This window comes from Phalacrocorax carbo, chromosome 9, assembly GCF_963921805.1.
Source record: "Phalacrocorax carbo chromosome 9, bPhaCar2.1, whole genome shotgun sequence".
Lineage (NCBI taxonomy): Eukaryota > Metazoa > Chordata > Aves > Suliformes > Phalacrocoracidae > Phalacrocorax > Phalacrocorax carbo.
This window is the reverse complement of record NC_087521.1, coordinates 10,478,623-10,494,636: the sequence shown is the minus strand read 5'-3', so window position 1 is coordinate 10,494,636 and position 16,014 is coordinate 10,478,623. Positions and strand designations below refer to the sequence as shown.

The window sequence follows — 16,014 nt, the reverse complement described above, 5'->3', positions numbered from 1 at the left end:
TTAGTTTCTTGATTTTTTTTTAAATGCAAAGTCTCTGTAATCGTCATAATAAAGGCATTGTTGCTGCTTTACATAAAAGTTAAAAACTCAAAATGTCTTATGTGTCCACTGATTTTTTTCTTTCTTACAGCTCTGCCAATATCTGCCGTGCTGAAATGTTTTAATTTTTGGATTTTCTTCCTTTTTATCTTTGTTTTCTCTGTTGCTGCTTTTTCTGTGACACAAGCCTTTCATTATAGTCACTCTTCTTTTTTCCTTCCCCACTTCTTTCTTTTCCTTTTTAAAGCCATGAGAAGCCGATCCATTGGTGAATGTGCTCTGCCATCGGCCTATATACGCAGTGCTAAAAGTGCTCCTGTTCTGATCCATACTTCCAAACCCTTCTTGCCTGATATTGTTCTCACTCCCCTTTCTGATGAGCTTTCAGGTAGTGCCACCTCTGCTAATTTCTGCACCCCCTTTATCACTTTTTTAAACCTTCTGCTTTCAAATTCTGCTAAAACATTAAATTCTTCAAAGTAAAAATACTTGGGGGATGGGGGGAGAGGGGAAGAGATTAAGAATGAATAATTTGAGTTATGTAAAGTACCATGCTATTTTGCAATTCATTCTGGAACTGTTGGAAGTTAGTGCTGTGCCAATGTTTACTACCATAAAAATAAAAATTAGAGAAATCTCTTGCTTTCTCAATTTATAGGTAAGCAGTAGTATAGCATCTGTCTACCAGAGAGTACAGCTATTCTAAAGTTGTTATTTGCAATGAGTGAGGGAGGAAAAGGAAGAACATAATTTTATTTTGACTTGCCATTTACATCTTTCTACTTAAACTTTTAAACGCGGTGTCATAGATGCTGTGTGGACAACCGTGATAATGATACACTTTAGCTCCCATGAAAAAAGAATGCCTGAAGTGTACGGTATCATATAATATGCTTTACAGTATGCCTGGTTTTCATTCATTTATAAAAAGATAGCAAAATCTATACTGTTTGGAATTATGAAGTCTTGTGTTTTGGTGTTGTTTTCCAAATGATCCATTTTTTACAGAGTTGTAGTGTCCCTCAACATTATGTTTGGTCCAGCAGAACAGCTGGCTAGAAGTTTGACACGAGCTTTCTTTGGATAATTTTCTTTGAACAAATAGCTTCAGCAATTAGAATTAGCACAGATTTTAAAAATGCATGCATGAAAGTTTACAGAAAATATTTTGGGTTTGTTTTCTTTATTTCCAGTGCTCCAGCTGTTATATAGGTGTAAATTAGTAGCATTTAAGGCTGACGATCATATTATGCCTTTGTCTAATGAGTGAAAAAAAAAAGAAAGCACAGTGGGAGGACAATATGTACAGTCAAAACTGTGTACAAATATAAAGACTTAACAGCAGTCAGTTTTTAATGGGAGTTATGTTCTTTCTTTTTTCTTCTCTGTCTCTTGTGCTTGCCTTTGTTACCCAAGAAGTATCAAGAACTATATTTTCATAATTGTATTTTGATGTGTGTCCAAAATTAAGTCGTCTTGTTGTGAAGCAGAAACATGGTGCCTTAGACGTCAATCCAAAAACATAAATGGAGAATCAGGAAAGTTCAAGGAACCCACTCTAGAGATACCAGACTTTCACAACGGAAGATTATAAGCTATTTGAATGCAAATAAGTGCAAAGGATATCTCTTCAAAGGTATAAATTATTAGAACTAAGAAGATAGGGTTATTATAGGAACGGTACATGAACAACCTATTAGGAAATAGATTTACCTGGTCATAACATTGTTGGAAGTAGTCAATTCTTAATTAAGAACTCAAGAGCACCTGCAGAAGGGAATGAGCTTTCACAGTGAACTACTATTTTGTCATATAGTCACTGAAACTTAATTATCCGGTCTTGAAGAAGGCGAAAGCACTTTCGCAGTCAATTTTGTAATCCATGTTTCTGAAAAGTCCTGGCTTGCATCTTTCTTCTATTGTGTCTCAAACCTGATGGCTCTCTTGCTATTATCCTTTCTGTTGATACTCATCCAACACAAAAACTGCACAAACGGTGTTATTCTTAAAAGTGAAATAATTTTACAGACCTTTGCACTTCTAATATGGAAGAAGTCCTAGGCACCTCCTGGTTTTGGTGTTTCCTCCAACAGGTGGGTGTTGAAACAGCTTCATGATGTGCCCAAGAGTCTTGAACATTGCCAGAAAACTAAAAAGCTCTAGTGAAGAAAAAGCAAGCCATTAGGGTGTTGATGGTGAAGTAGCAGAGTAAAGGAAAAACTATCCACCAGAGCAGAGTGCACTTTGCTCTTTTAATTTTCTGCAATTTTTCATTGCTCTCTTTCCATTCCTTTTTTTTTTTTAAACATGGAGCTTTATAATTTTCCTTGCCTTTTCTTCTAGCAGTAAATATATTCTTTTCTGAAAGCCTTCTGTGTCCAGATGTACAGCATGGGATTTGAGAAGTAATCAAATTGTTTCTATCGTAAGTGTGCTTCAGGTAATGAACTATGTTTAGCTTGCTGTGACAGCCCTTCCTCTTATTTCATGATTATATGAATATCCCTGTAATCCAAACTGACTTTCAGACCCAACACAACTCAAAGGAGAGGATATTTCAGGTGATTCCAAAAGAATTGGATGCCCTAATTTTAAGTTTCCTGAAGTAGTTTTCAGCTCCTTTTTAGCTATGAAACTCCTCATTGAAAGATTGACTTACTGAACACTGGTGAATCTTGACAGGTAGTCCAAAAGAAAGCATTTATGCCAAAACCTTTACCTTATGTACAGTACAGTATATTAGTTTTCAAGAGGAAGGCAGAACACCCCACTGTAATTTGTTATTTATTGAGACATCATGTTTCTGCTTGAAGATCAGTCAGTCGGTTAACAAAATTTATTGCAAAAGTTCAATATTGACATTGTCATCTAGCATCATCGAGGATGCTTTTCCTAAGATTGTAATTCTTTCATGTAGTTTCGAAGTTATGCTGTATTTCCGTGTGCAGAATATTTGCAACTTTTCAAATAGGATCCAGAAAGTGGTGGTGGAGATTAATGCTTTAAGATGTTTAGTTAGTAAAGTGATTTGGTATAGCTCAATTGTTGCAAATCTGCAATATTTCTAAAAAGAACTTTTCTTTTAACCTGTTAGAATCATAGGAAATCCAGTCTTACACATTTACAGGAGAGCTAGCAAAAACTAATGATTCATTTCTGCTCCTATTCAGGATTTTCAAGTACAACACTGCTTGTGAAAAAAAGTGTTGGTGAGGTATAGGCAAGATTCATGGAAGCAGTAATCCACATTGGCAGTCTAATGAATTGCAGGTGGGAGATTTTTACTTATGCACTGGGACTATAAGAATCAAAAGAAGTATTAACATGAAAGGGAGATGTATATTATGCCTTACAACCTTGCTCCCTAATCAGTAAGTAATCATTAAGATGAGATATAAAGAAATCATAATTGTAATGTCAGTATGGCTGTAATTATTCTTTAGTCCCAGAAGCTCACAGAATGCGTTCTTACAGAAGAATCGAAATGAAAGTTGAGAAGCAAAACGTGTTATTTTTATCCACTTTCTGAGCTAACTGTCCATGATGAAATATAATCCTGTCCCAATGTTATATGGGAATCTTCTGCTTGCACTCATGCTGTCTTGCCATAATGTGTGTCTCCATGAGTTTGTATTTTAGCATATCATTCTCCCACTTGATGCTGAAAAAATATCTTTTATTTCTGTCTTCTAGCAGAAAAAGGAGAGGTGACTTTCAGGAAAGTTGTGATCGGGTGAGATTGGCTAGAATTACCAATTGCAATCCCTTCCTCACTGTAATATATTAGGAACAGGGCCAGTGCTTCTTCTAAGTATTTGCAGTATGTCAGATACACAGCCTTCTGGTGCACAATGGCGATGTAGTTAGTGAAAACTCCTTAGAAACTGATGGTGTCCCAATTTGACTGTATACCTCTCTGCAAGGGTGAGCCCTGGTTGTGAAGGGTTTTTAAACATTGTATTTTCAGTGCTGATGTTGCAATAACAGTATATTTTTTTCATTTCCTTCATTTCCTCCTCTGTTCTGCAAAAAAAGAAATCTATATTGGCACAAGCACTACACGTTTGTTTGAAAACGTTTGTGTACTTGTATGTGCTAGTTGTGCATACGTAGCCACCTAAAATTAATACTGGATCAACATTGAAATAAATCTAGCTGAATTTATTTCAATGTGTGGAGCTGCTTGGCATGCATTTGGAGTTCTCCATCCAGTAATTTTTAACATCCTAGAAAATCATGATCACTGCGTGCATGCACAGTATGCAATGCTGAGGCTGCTGCTTTAGATAAGCTTGAGTTTATAAAAGGTATGAAAGATGCATATTGAGGGCTCAAGATGAGATTGGTATATCGTAGTTACAGGTATTAATCTCGTATATAACATCATACATATTTTTGACTGAATCATATGGTCCTTTCTTTGCAGTTGTAAGAAATAGCTTTGAGACTATATAAGCATAACCTGTGTTAATCTTTGCTTAAGTCAGCAGAGGATTTGAAACGGCCGTTCCAAGTAGAGAGAGACACCATTCATTCCAGAGACTGTTAATTCATATAGTTAGTAATAAGTTGAACGATGATGAGAAATTTGTTGCTTATCAAAGGTGAAGAGAGAGGAAAGGGATATTAAATTGTGCTGTATACGATGATTTTCAGTTCATGTTTATTTTCTGAAATAGCATGGATGTCTGCTTTTTTTTTCCAATATAGACCTATTTCCTGTCTAGTAGCTTCTTTACAGTTCACTAAACTTTGTATCAGGCTGAACTTTAATTTTCAAAATTTAACTTCTCTGAAAAATTGAACATGAAAATACCACTTTTCATCTTCTTCCAACACATACATTTAGCTAAGAACAGAGGTTATCTCATTCTTCCCGTTTGTATGCTTTGTTCAGAAGGAAAATATGAGAAAATTCAGCTCCAGCTCTAACATTCTCAGAAAAGTGTGAGCACTTTAAACCAGGTTTTTAAGGTGACTTCAGATTATCATTATGAAGTGTTACTGAAATAGGTATAGAGATCCATGAAATAATAATTTGAAGTATTTATTTTGGCAGTAACACATCAGATTTAGGGGAGGGAAATGGGCTTAAATTTTGTCCTGATTTTAAGTAAAATCACCATTGTAGTCCTGAAGATATCTGTCTAGTTCCTCTAGATAGAAGAACAAGGTAAGTCTGTTTATTGTGGCAAGTAACTCTTGTTGGTGTTCATTTAAGCTCTTTATTGCTAACTTTAAAAACACATCTGCACCTTTTTAAGTGGCAGGTAGTAAAAAATGAGTCTGGGGAATAAGGGATTCTATCAAAAAGAGACCAACAGGAAACTGAGAAAGCTGTTTTTACCTTATTGTTGAAGTGCCTATCCCATGAAAAGACTGCAAGGGGTGGCTGGAATTCTTGCAATTAGATGTATTGTCTCTAAGAGATACTTACTACACTGGTGATTCTGATAGTATGTAGTGTTCTTATATCAGGAAATCTGAAGAGGAGTGTGAAGGTTCTTTATTTTGGTAGATGATGGTGGGCTGAAGATACTTCTGTATAATTCCTAGGTGATCCATGTTGAAACTGCAGCTTTCATTACCGTTAACTGTGATTTGTACTGATGCTAGCATATTAGCAGTCTCAATGCAGACAAGGAATCAGTGATTGAAATGTTCTGGTATTTTCATAAACAAAAGTGGTTTTACTCTAATGTTAACTGTTGTGAGGCTGCAGGATGTTTTTCAGTAGCAGAGTCCTTAATTTGTAAATTTTCATAAATGTCACATTTCCTTGTGTAAAACTGGAAGAAGAGGGGGAGGTAAGCCTCCATTTAATATTTAGTTTTGCTTTTTAAAGATGAGAGACAAAACATCCTTCTAGGGGAAGAGGGCATGTCTTTAAATTATCCATTATGTCTAGTCATCTTTTCCATATAGGGCCAGATCTTCCCTGTCATTTAAAAGCTTTAGTCTTTAGGTATATACTATATTACATATGCCATAATATTCATAATTGCATGGTAGTATTCTTTCTGATATTTTAGTAATTTATATTCATGCACGTTATGAAAAAGGTAATAGTTTGCCACTTCAATAGACAATTCTAATTTTCCAGAAAACTTACTTGTTCTGCTTGGAGTTGTGCATTTTTCTGAAGACGTAAATTCCGTGAAGGGTACTACTATTAAGCTAATTTGTATTCCAGGTAACCATTTCCTGAACAAGCTAGCTGGAATAATATTGGTTGAATTATTGAACTTATTGGCACAGCCCTAGCTTTAACTGTATTTCCAAACGTTCCATGGTCTCACTGTTCTCATGCATGTTAACATTTAAAACTGTGTTCTGATGGTCTAACTCATTTATACTACATTCTGTACTGGATATTACCTGCGTGTATTTTTAACACTCTAGTACTGGAAAAAGAATTTTTGTTGTACTTAAGAAAACAAGGCTCTGGACTTTCCTGACTTTTAAAGTCACATAATTAAGATGTAGTGGCAAATAAATATTGTCTCTGTAAATTTTGGTGCATGTTACATATACTTTTTTCCTACAGACATTGATGATGCTCAAATCCTTCCACGTCCACCTCGAGTCAGACATTTTTCACAGAGTGAGGATGCTCCAAGTGAAGTTTTTGGTGTATTAAATGAGGAACAGCCACTGCCACGAAGCAGCAGCACCTCTGACATCCTGGAACCATTCGCAGTTGAACGAGCCAAAGGTGCAGTTCCTGTCATTGACAGTTCATCCCATCATGCTCCAAGCTTACAGAGTTCCACTGAGACCTCTTCAATGCATAGATCCACTGAAAGCCATATCACTGATACAAATAGCAGAGATTCCTCCTTGGAAGTTGGGGATAGTATTTATGACCATCTTTGTCATTTAATAGGGCCGGTAGAGTTTGCAAACACAGCCTTTGAACAAAGCCAGTATGTTGACCTTGAAGGTGAAGATGATCTCCTTTCCTCTCTGAGAGAATATCTTAAAGAAAAAGAAGAACTTTGCGGTACCTTTGAGGTAGATAAATGTGAGGCTTCTGCTCACGAAGTTGACACATCAGTAAATAGGAATGATAGATTACCACTGGATGGATTAGAAAATAGAGATCAGACCGGTCAATGCACGAATAGCATCACTGTTACAGAAAGAGCCGATAACACAGCGCTGCACCCAGAACAAAACCAAAGTGGCTTTATAAGTAATATTGCACCTACTCAGGTAGACATTTTTACAAGAAATCAAGCGCCTGATAAAGCCAGACAGTTAAATATTGATAAACAATGTGAAAGCATGTTTGATCGTGGGTCTGGTAGTCCTAGCAGCAAAGAAGGGAAGAGATACCTGTACAGGCAAGCAGCCACCGAAGCTGATGTAGATTTAACTGTGGAAGCGGCGGTAGCTGAAAAGCATAAAAGTGCCCCGTTTAATGAAAAAGTAACCAACTCACATGTTACGCATGCAAAGAAAATTCTTCCTAAAGCACAAGTTAACCCTCAAATGTCTCACATCACAGGCACAAGCAAACTGTCACCAACTAAAAGGAGTATATCTGAAACTGTAACTCATAGGGCCAAAATAATGAAAATAACGACTAAAAAAAGAAATAGCGTTCATGTTACTTTTAGGCCATCTACAGAATCGGTTCAATTTTACAATCCTCTTGAGAGCAAAGAGGCCGCTTGGAAAGCAAGACTTCGTAAACTCGGTGGCTTCAGCAGTAGCAGTAGTGGTAGCAGCAACAGCAGTACCAGTGCAAGCACCAGCTCATCAGCTGTCACGGAGCTGGTTAGACCTGGAATATATAGACCTCTAGATGTGATCAATGCTGCTTCAGCTGGCAGCAAGCAAATTAAGGAATCTACAGAAACTCAAGCAGCAATGTTGCAAAAAGAAGGTATTGCAGTTAATCAGTTCCATAATCGTAGTACCTTTAGAGCATCAGGTCAGGAGTCAGCGCAACAGCAGGGCTCCCTGGGTGGTGTTTATAAAACTGTTGTACATGCTCTTTCGAAGCCGAAGGCAAATGTTTCCCCACAGAGGCAGAACAGAATGCCAGCAGAGGCTCCACTGAGGGATCTGTACAGTCATGTAATGGGCTATTTTGGAAGGAAAGCTGCAGGTGAGCACTAACAGTGTGCAGAGCGCAAAAGGAGAAAGGCAGCACCAGTTTGGCTTAATGCAACTGAAGCAAGCTGTGATAAGCAATCAAAAGGCTTTGGGATGATCACTGCTTTCCCTGTTTGGTTATGCATGCGCCTACAGCCAGCTGATTTTTCTCCCAGCATAAGTTACTTTTACATACTTTAAATTACTAATTTCCCTTTTCAAGATATTTAGTTGAACCTCTTTGCTGCTGAAGACCATCAGGTTAGGGAAGAGGAAGAGACAGTAAATGACCTAATAAAGGATTAAGCCTTGAGAGTTCTGAATTTTTACCTACCATGCAGAGGCCTAAAATTCAGCCTACTGAATGATTGGCATACACATATTTTATCAGAATGAGCTATTCCACTCTGAGTGTAGTTTGTTTGTCAGAAGGACCTGGCTCTTGACCAGCTAGGTTGAACTAATTGTATTTCTGGTTCATTTAGTGTGTTTTCTTCTTCCTCTTCCTCCTCTTCCTCCTTTTTCTCCTCCAAAACAAAAAAGCCCCTCAAATTTATATTTGGAGGTCAGTTTAGATAACTTCTAAAATATAGTCTTAAACAGAAATCTCCTATTACTGGAATGATTTAATTATGACAGTTCTCTGAGTCTAATCTGTTTCAAAACATGCTGTAGGCCTTTCTGTACTCATTCATCAAAATGGATGTAGTAACATCTTGACAACATCTTTCATTGCTTTCTTTTCTTGAAATCATGGATGTTCATGAAGGTCTCATGATAGTCCTTCTGCTAACTATGAGACCTCTGTGGACTGATCAAAAAAGAAGGCTGTCACTCTAATATCCATTGTCTTAGTTCACATCTTAAATAACCTTAAATGAAAATTAAATTAACTTTCAGCAGTAATGTAGGTTTTCTTTTTTCCCATTGTTATGCTGGCATGATTAACAGAGGATTCTGTAATGCATCCTGCATCGAGATGTTAATGCCACCTGAGGGCAGTCTTTGTAAGCATAGCACCACGAGAGCGTGACTGTCATGGGTCTCAAAAAAGCAATTTGCTTCTCCGCAGGATCTAGACTTCTGAAAAAGGGATCTCTAGAAAGCACTAGTTTTACAAATATTTTTTATTTGAAATCTGTAACACTTAACAGAGCCTCAATATTAGAATAAACTATGCTGTGGTCTCATGAAAGATGACACTGAGGGAAAAATTCTTATAGAGAAAACATGAACTGGAATAACTTGAAGACTTTAAAGGTGAAGATAGTGAAGTCAGGTGTAGCAGCCACAGTTAAACATGAACAGTATAGTTATATCAAAAAATAACACTGATAAATGAGTGAAATTAATTGTTCATAAGCGTTGACCATCCAGAGTTTCAATTTTCATTCCATGTATTAGCATGTAATTTTATTATGTAAGGTCTTTGCACTATTTATACTAACTGTATACAGTGCGACATTAACATATTACAACCTAGTTTACTTTTTCCACTACATTGCTCTTCATTAGGAATGCAATGAAGAAGGAGCCTGTAGGAATCATATAAAATTTTTAGGCTTTATTACTTATTTTTGGTGATATGGAGGAAGAACGTATGCTGTATCCTTAAAGCAAGCATTAACAACTTTGAGTAGTGCTTACCTATAAGCTTCTTGCTCTTAAAGGTGGTACTGGAAATTGACTAACCCCTGCTTAGTGGGAAGAAGCAGCCATACTAATTCTTAAAGTAGAGTCTGCTTTAAAAGAGGGAAATTCTTAAAATGCATGTTTGGCAATTTTGATTTTTTTTTTTAAATTTCTGTTAATTAGCAGGATTTTTTTCATTTTTGACCTTTTGTTTTGAAATTTTCTTGATGTGTTCTTTACTATATACAGTTGTTCATTTGCTTTTAGCTAATAGAGAGGACATGAGTCAAAAGCTGCACCCTATTGATAGTGATATTGGCAGTAGCAATACAAATGTTCCTGACCTCATGGATGAATTTATAGCTGAGAGGCTCCGCAGTGGTAGTGCACTGGTAAGCCTTTAAACTTCCTACATTTCAATATGTACGTCTGTATATATGTGTGGACTTGTCAATGACACTATAAATCAGTTCCCTAAAACATATTTTTCTGGATTTTATGAATCAAAGGATTAAGAATATCACTTAATTATTCCTTGCCTTTGACATGGATTTGTGCCTTTTAATGCCATTTGTGTTTCTGTATCTATTAAATCTTCATTGTGGAAGCAATGCAGAAGTTACTTTTGTATGAATAGTCTCATTGAGTTAAACTGTCTTAATTGCACCTGTAAAGACCTTTGTACACAGACACTTTCAGAATAATAGTTTATATGTGTATTTGCAGTCCTTGCTGTGGTATGTAGTTAGGTACCATGCTGTAGTACGGTGCCGTTCTCTACAGGTGTGGTCCGTGCAACAGACTACGAAACTACACCAGATAGGTTTCCTTCATTTTTTAATTTCACTTACAAGTGTTGAATAATTTCTGGTAAATAGTTCTCTGCTAATTGAACGTAATTTTCATATGCTTTCTCCCTAGACTTTTCCAGAGTGTCATATTGTTTGGAATGTCATTTATAATGAGAAATTCTAATCAATTTTAAGTTAAGAATTGCTGGTTACTGTTGAATGTTTACAGAACAAGACAACCGATTTGAGGAGATAAGTGTTTTATTGACTAGCAACGAAAGGGGAAGTATTAGAAAAGTTGCAGATGAAGAATAGAATAGGTAACAATTTAAATGTAGCATTTCAAAGTTGTTCCATTTTCCTCTGCTTAGATTTTTAAAAAGATTTTTTTAAAGATGATCATTTTAAGACCTCCTGTAGAAAGTTGTCAACAAGTAGTTTAGTTGTTGCTAATAAGGAGTAGAAGAAGATACTTCAATGTGATTAGAAACATTTTTTTATTTATCATCATCTTTTATAAATGGCAAGAGGGCCTATAGAGTTTGTCCAAATATATGCTTTTTTCCTCTTTTCTATTGAACTTATGTTTATGAAACTTGATTGTTGGTGCAAAGTGTTCTTGTTAGTAAGTCTCGAGTTACAAGACAAAAATGCTAACCTGAAGTCTACAAAAAAAAGTTTACTTAGTCTGCAAATTAATAAAACAATTCATCACAGCTTGTCACAGAATAGAGAAAGAGAGTAAATATTCGTTGTTTTCACATCGATGGGCAAGAATATTGATTATTAATAGCTCAGGCTTGAGAATTGATACTTTCCTCAGAGAGCAAAAAACAGCCAAGTTAAGTTTCAATAAATATTTTGAAACTGCCACTGATTTTGTGATCTAGCACACAAAAATAGATATAGCATCTTAAAACAAAGTACCAATTTATTAAGATTAGTTTTTGGTTGTTATATCTATTGCATGCTAAACCTTGCATCATGAAAAGCTTATCAGTCTGAGTAAATCTCTAGTTAGTAGTAGGGTAGTAAACGAATAGAGAAGTGACTGCACTCACATAAAAGGAAGTCATCTTCAGTCTCATAATGCAAGAAGATTTCAAAGCATTCCATAAAATGGATTTTCTACGTTTATCTCTTTTCCCTCTCAAGCAAACAGTCCTATCTGTGAAAAAAAAAAGGCTTAAAGAAAGACTCCAAGTAGAACATCACCTAACTTTTACATGAGCAAATCTATATGCCTCATTTCTGCTATATGCTGTCTTTGGTGTCCAAGTCAATACCAAGGTTTTGTCTTAATTGTAAGAAAACAAATGCATGACTTAGTAAATTCATTTGCTTGTGGTGCATATGAAATTTTTTCTTAGAGCATGGTAGCCGGTAGGCCAGAAAACCCAAAATTCCTTGACATTTTTTTCTGCTTGTCTCTGGAACCAAGGTTAAAAAGTTTTCTTTAGTAATTTAGACATAATCTGGAGATAGTATACTTTTCTCCTATTTTTCTCTCTTGAGTCTTACCTAATACGTGTGTGGCACATGCTAGTCCAAATCCTAGCTTTTTAAGGTATGTGCTCAAAAATTCATCATGCAAATAATATTCATGTTTATGAAATTCTGTGAGTGAATGGGTTCTTCAGTTACTGCTGGCTGGCTGCGGTTTTGGAAAGTCTTGGCTATGTTTGTAGTATGATGACAATTTCTGGTATAGGTACTTATGAACTATTTGTTACATTCTGGCATTTGCAAATGTGGGATTGCTTTTTCCAGTTTGTGTAAATAAGACATCCAAGATTGTAAGAAAATTTATGTCTCTTCAATATTTAGAATGTGACAAGAAGAGGAAGCAGTCCTGGCAGCCTGGAAGTTCCTAAAGACCTTCCTGATATATTGAACAAACAGAACCAAATGCGACCTATAGACGACCCAGGCGTGCCTTCTGAATGGACATCGCCTGCCAGCGCTGGCAGCAGTGACCTCATCAGTTCAGATAGCCACTCTGACTCTTTCAGCGCCTTCCAGTATGACGGCCGCAAATTTGAAAGCAAGTATATTTTTCCAACAGTAGGAGTATTTTTGATTGATTGCTTGCAAAGTTCTCTTTTCTTTCTTTTAAAGTTATATGCCAGCAGTCTTCTGTAAAGAGAGCTTATTTTGATTTCCCACTGAAATCATTAGCAAGTTAATGGTGCAAGCAGAGTTCCTGAGTTACAGAGCAATATTGTCTTCTCCCTGGAGCGTATCCATCTGTTTTGCACAAATATAAAAATTAAAGGTTAATTAGTTTGGAAGTTATTTTAATTCTTTTGAAAACATTTAGGTAAGATTTAAAGAAGGGCTTCTGATACTGTTACTGCACTCTTTGTGTAGCTATAGATTAATCAAGATACTAAATGTAATATGGTAAAATTAGTATGCTTTGTTTAATAACATAATGCTTTTCATTCCTTTCATTTATCCCTTCCCACTCTTGTTCAACAGAAGGGTTCTTTATGGTTGCTAGGAATTACGATTTCATGTATCATGTAAGAGGAGTAATGTTTATATGGTAGAATTTATTGAAGAAGTTACAATTCTTGGATATGTAGATGTTATGCAACTAAATGATGTTATTTAAACCTGCATTTCAGGATGACATTGTGTCTTTAGTGCTGAAAAAGCCATTTGTTAGAATATCATTTGCCATAATCTTTTTAACGTTAGTGTTTTAACAACTAACTTGAATATTTCTTCCAGCTTGTAAATTCTGCAAATAAAATTACTTAATGTATGTTTCTGTTATTTTTACTTCATTCTCATGTAGGTGCACTTACAGCAACTAAACAGAATACAGGACATGCAATAGGAATATCTTCTTCAGAAGTACAGTCACAGTTTTGTAACAGAAATGAAAATATTCATAACAGTCAATTACTTTCTGCTGTTACATTTTACGTAAATTTTGCAACAGTGTGTTAGTAGCAAGGAGATGCACAAACACGTTTTACATGGAGGCTTTTGGAAGTTCTGGCCTTTGGTTTTTATATGAGTGGTATTTTTAGGTTTTAAGTTAATACAGTGCTTTCCTTGTACAGATTTCAGCTTTGGCACTGAGGCAGGGACACCAGCTTCCACTGATGCTGATGCAGTTTCAGGACAGCAACAGAGTGCCGAGGAGCAAGAAGTGGCCAGTCTAACTACACTCCACATAGATTCGGAAACAAGTAGTCTCAATCAGCAACCATTGTCTGCTGAAGCTGCAACTATTACTGGTAAAGTAGTTAAAAAAAAACCACCTTAAAAAAGTGCATTTATTTCAGAAATTTTCCACCCATCCTGAAGAATGCAAGTTCCAGCTTCTGCAGTGAATCTATATTCTATATGATTCTTGGATTTCAGTTACTTTTTGATTGCTTTTCAAAAGTAATGTGTGAAATAAGTGGAAAACCTTTGCCTGACTTAGTTACCCATATAATCCGTGGCTTGGTGCTAAAGGTATTTTAAACCCTTCATGGGAAAATCTATTCAATTACCAGGGAGAAACCTCTTACCACATAATGTATGCTAAATCTCTTACAAGTGTCCTTCTGTTACTGGTAGTCAAATAGCTGATTTGCAGGAAGGGTTTTTTTCCTTGGAAGTCTTTGACAGTGCTCTTTCAAACCGGTGTATCACACTGAAGTATCATGGGATTCTTTTATATACATCCATCTTAACCTGTCTCTAGGTTGTCTGTTCTGTAACTGGCAGCTTTTAAGATGCGAAATGTTAGTTATTGTGCCATGTAGGATCAGTTCCCATTTGTCTAACTTAAGAATTCTTTTTCTTTTAGTACTTTCCCTGTTGTTTTCATCAAAAAGTAAGCCTGTTAGGAAGCAATGTTTCAAAGCCTCAGTTGATGAGCTTGAGGCTCCTCCAGTTTACTTTGCAGCTGTTTCTTGAGAAAGAGAGGTAGAATGACAATTAGGTTAGCAACCACCAAGTGATGCTGTTAACCCAAATTAAATGGGCTCCTTTCTGAAAGAGAGAATCTCCCTCTCTGAGGAGTATTTGGAAGAACAGTCTCTTGCCAGATTTTGTAAATGGGAAGTAAAGATGTCCATAATTTTCATACCCCTTGTTCCGTAACTGTTATGCACTACCATTCGTGTTAGAACCCTGGGAACAGGTACCTGTTTATCTTTGAAAGCTACATACAGCGTCTTGTTCTCTGTGAGAAATCGAGCTCTGCATTTTCAGAGATATTGAAAGACATCTTTACTTCCCCTGCCACAATTTTCACTTTCTAAAATTGCCTTTCTGCTGAAAGAAGCATGATATTAGCTTTCTTGGACATTGTTGTTCAGCTTGTTCAACAATGTTCAGCTTGTCTTTTGTTCTCTTCATTTTTCTCTTTGCTGTGTGCTTGTAGACAGTCCTTGCAGAAAATCTGTTGGGTTTATGTTTGTTTGTTTTTATATGTTAATAATTTAATTACTGTTTGGTATTTTTGTCCAAGTTTGCAGCATAACTGAGTTGATAAGATTGCAATTAATGACTGAGTTGTCCATTGAGAGATTTTGTGGCTGTCTCTTCTTGTTGTTTGGACCACTGTTTTAGAGAAGCAGCTTTTGTGTGTCACATGCATTTAGCTGCATTTCCTGAGGAAGCAAGATTTGTGCAATTACACTGTCTGTCTCTGACTGTTCCACACCCCCAACAATGTTGGAGCCCATTTCTGATTTCTTCTAAATTGACATATAAGAAGAAAACAGAAGGACATTATTCTCTCTGAAATTTTGTCAAAGATAAGCAGCTATTTGGTGAAAATTGCATGTATGCAGAGGCCCATGACAGGGAGGCTGCAACGTGAATTCACTAGTTTAGATACCAGCAAATCCATGCAGAAACTCAGCCTGAAAACACATTTGTCAGCAATGAATTTTCGGCGGTTCTGCTGCTCAGAAAACAACTTGCTTCTGAATAGTTCCGCTTTGAAGGTTGTTGGAAGGAAAATTTCTTCTTGCCATATTGGCGTTATTTCATATTCTTAGTGAATGATTGAGTTTACTATTGGCTGCTGGTTACGAGTCCTAGAACAAGTTGCACCCATAGTATTCTCTACCAAATTTGGATCCATATATGCTGTGAAGTATCTTTTAGTGCTTCTTAGAAAATCCAGTAGTTCAGCAAATTTTCCATAATTATTTCTGGCCATTCTCTTCCACTGTATGAAGGTCTTTCCCTCCCTCCCTCCCCTGCCCAATTTTTCTCTCTGTCATCTTCTCTCTCTGTCCCCCTCTATCCCTCTCTCCCTTGCTTTTGCTCCCCCCATCACTCTTCCTCACTCTTTATCTACTTTCATCCCTCCCTACTTCATGAGCAGAATGGAAGAGAAGTAGGAAAAGATGTCTTTCAGTATCTTTTAAGGTGTGTTTTACATCATCTTTGTCAGCATGTGGAAAACAAGCGATCAGTAGCGAGAGCGAGA

At 36.4% G+C, this 16,014-nt stretch overlaps 1 protein-coding gene across 4 annotated transcripts in view; it reads left to right on the top strand.

Annotated features, from left to right (window-relative positions):
• Positions 1 to 16,014, top strand: part of RALGAPA1 (Ral GTPase activating protein catalytic subunit alpha 1) — a 143,036-nt gene that overhangs the window by 50,822 nt on the left and 76,200 nt on the right. For 2 of the 4 annotated variants that reach the window (XM_064460276.1, XM_064460275.1), the window contains exons 18-21: positions 6,587 to 6,754; positions 10,042 to 10,166; positions 12,393 to 12,609; positions 13,640 to 13,816. In XM_064460276.1, coding sequence (XP_064316346.1) covers positions 6,587 to 6,754; positions 10,042 to 10,166; positions 12,393 to 12,609; positions 13,640 to 13,816 — 687 coding nt within the window. Of the gene's footprint in view, positions 1 to 286; positions 428 to 6,586; positions 8,156 to 10,041; positions 10,167 to 12,392; positions 12,610 to 13,639; positions 13,817 to 16,014 lie in introns of all 4 variants that reach the window. The other 2 variants (XM_064460272.1, XM_064460274.1) reach the window with 2 other exon arrangements.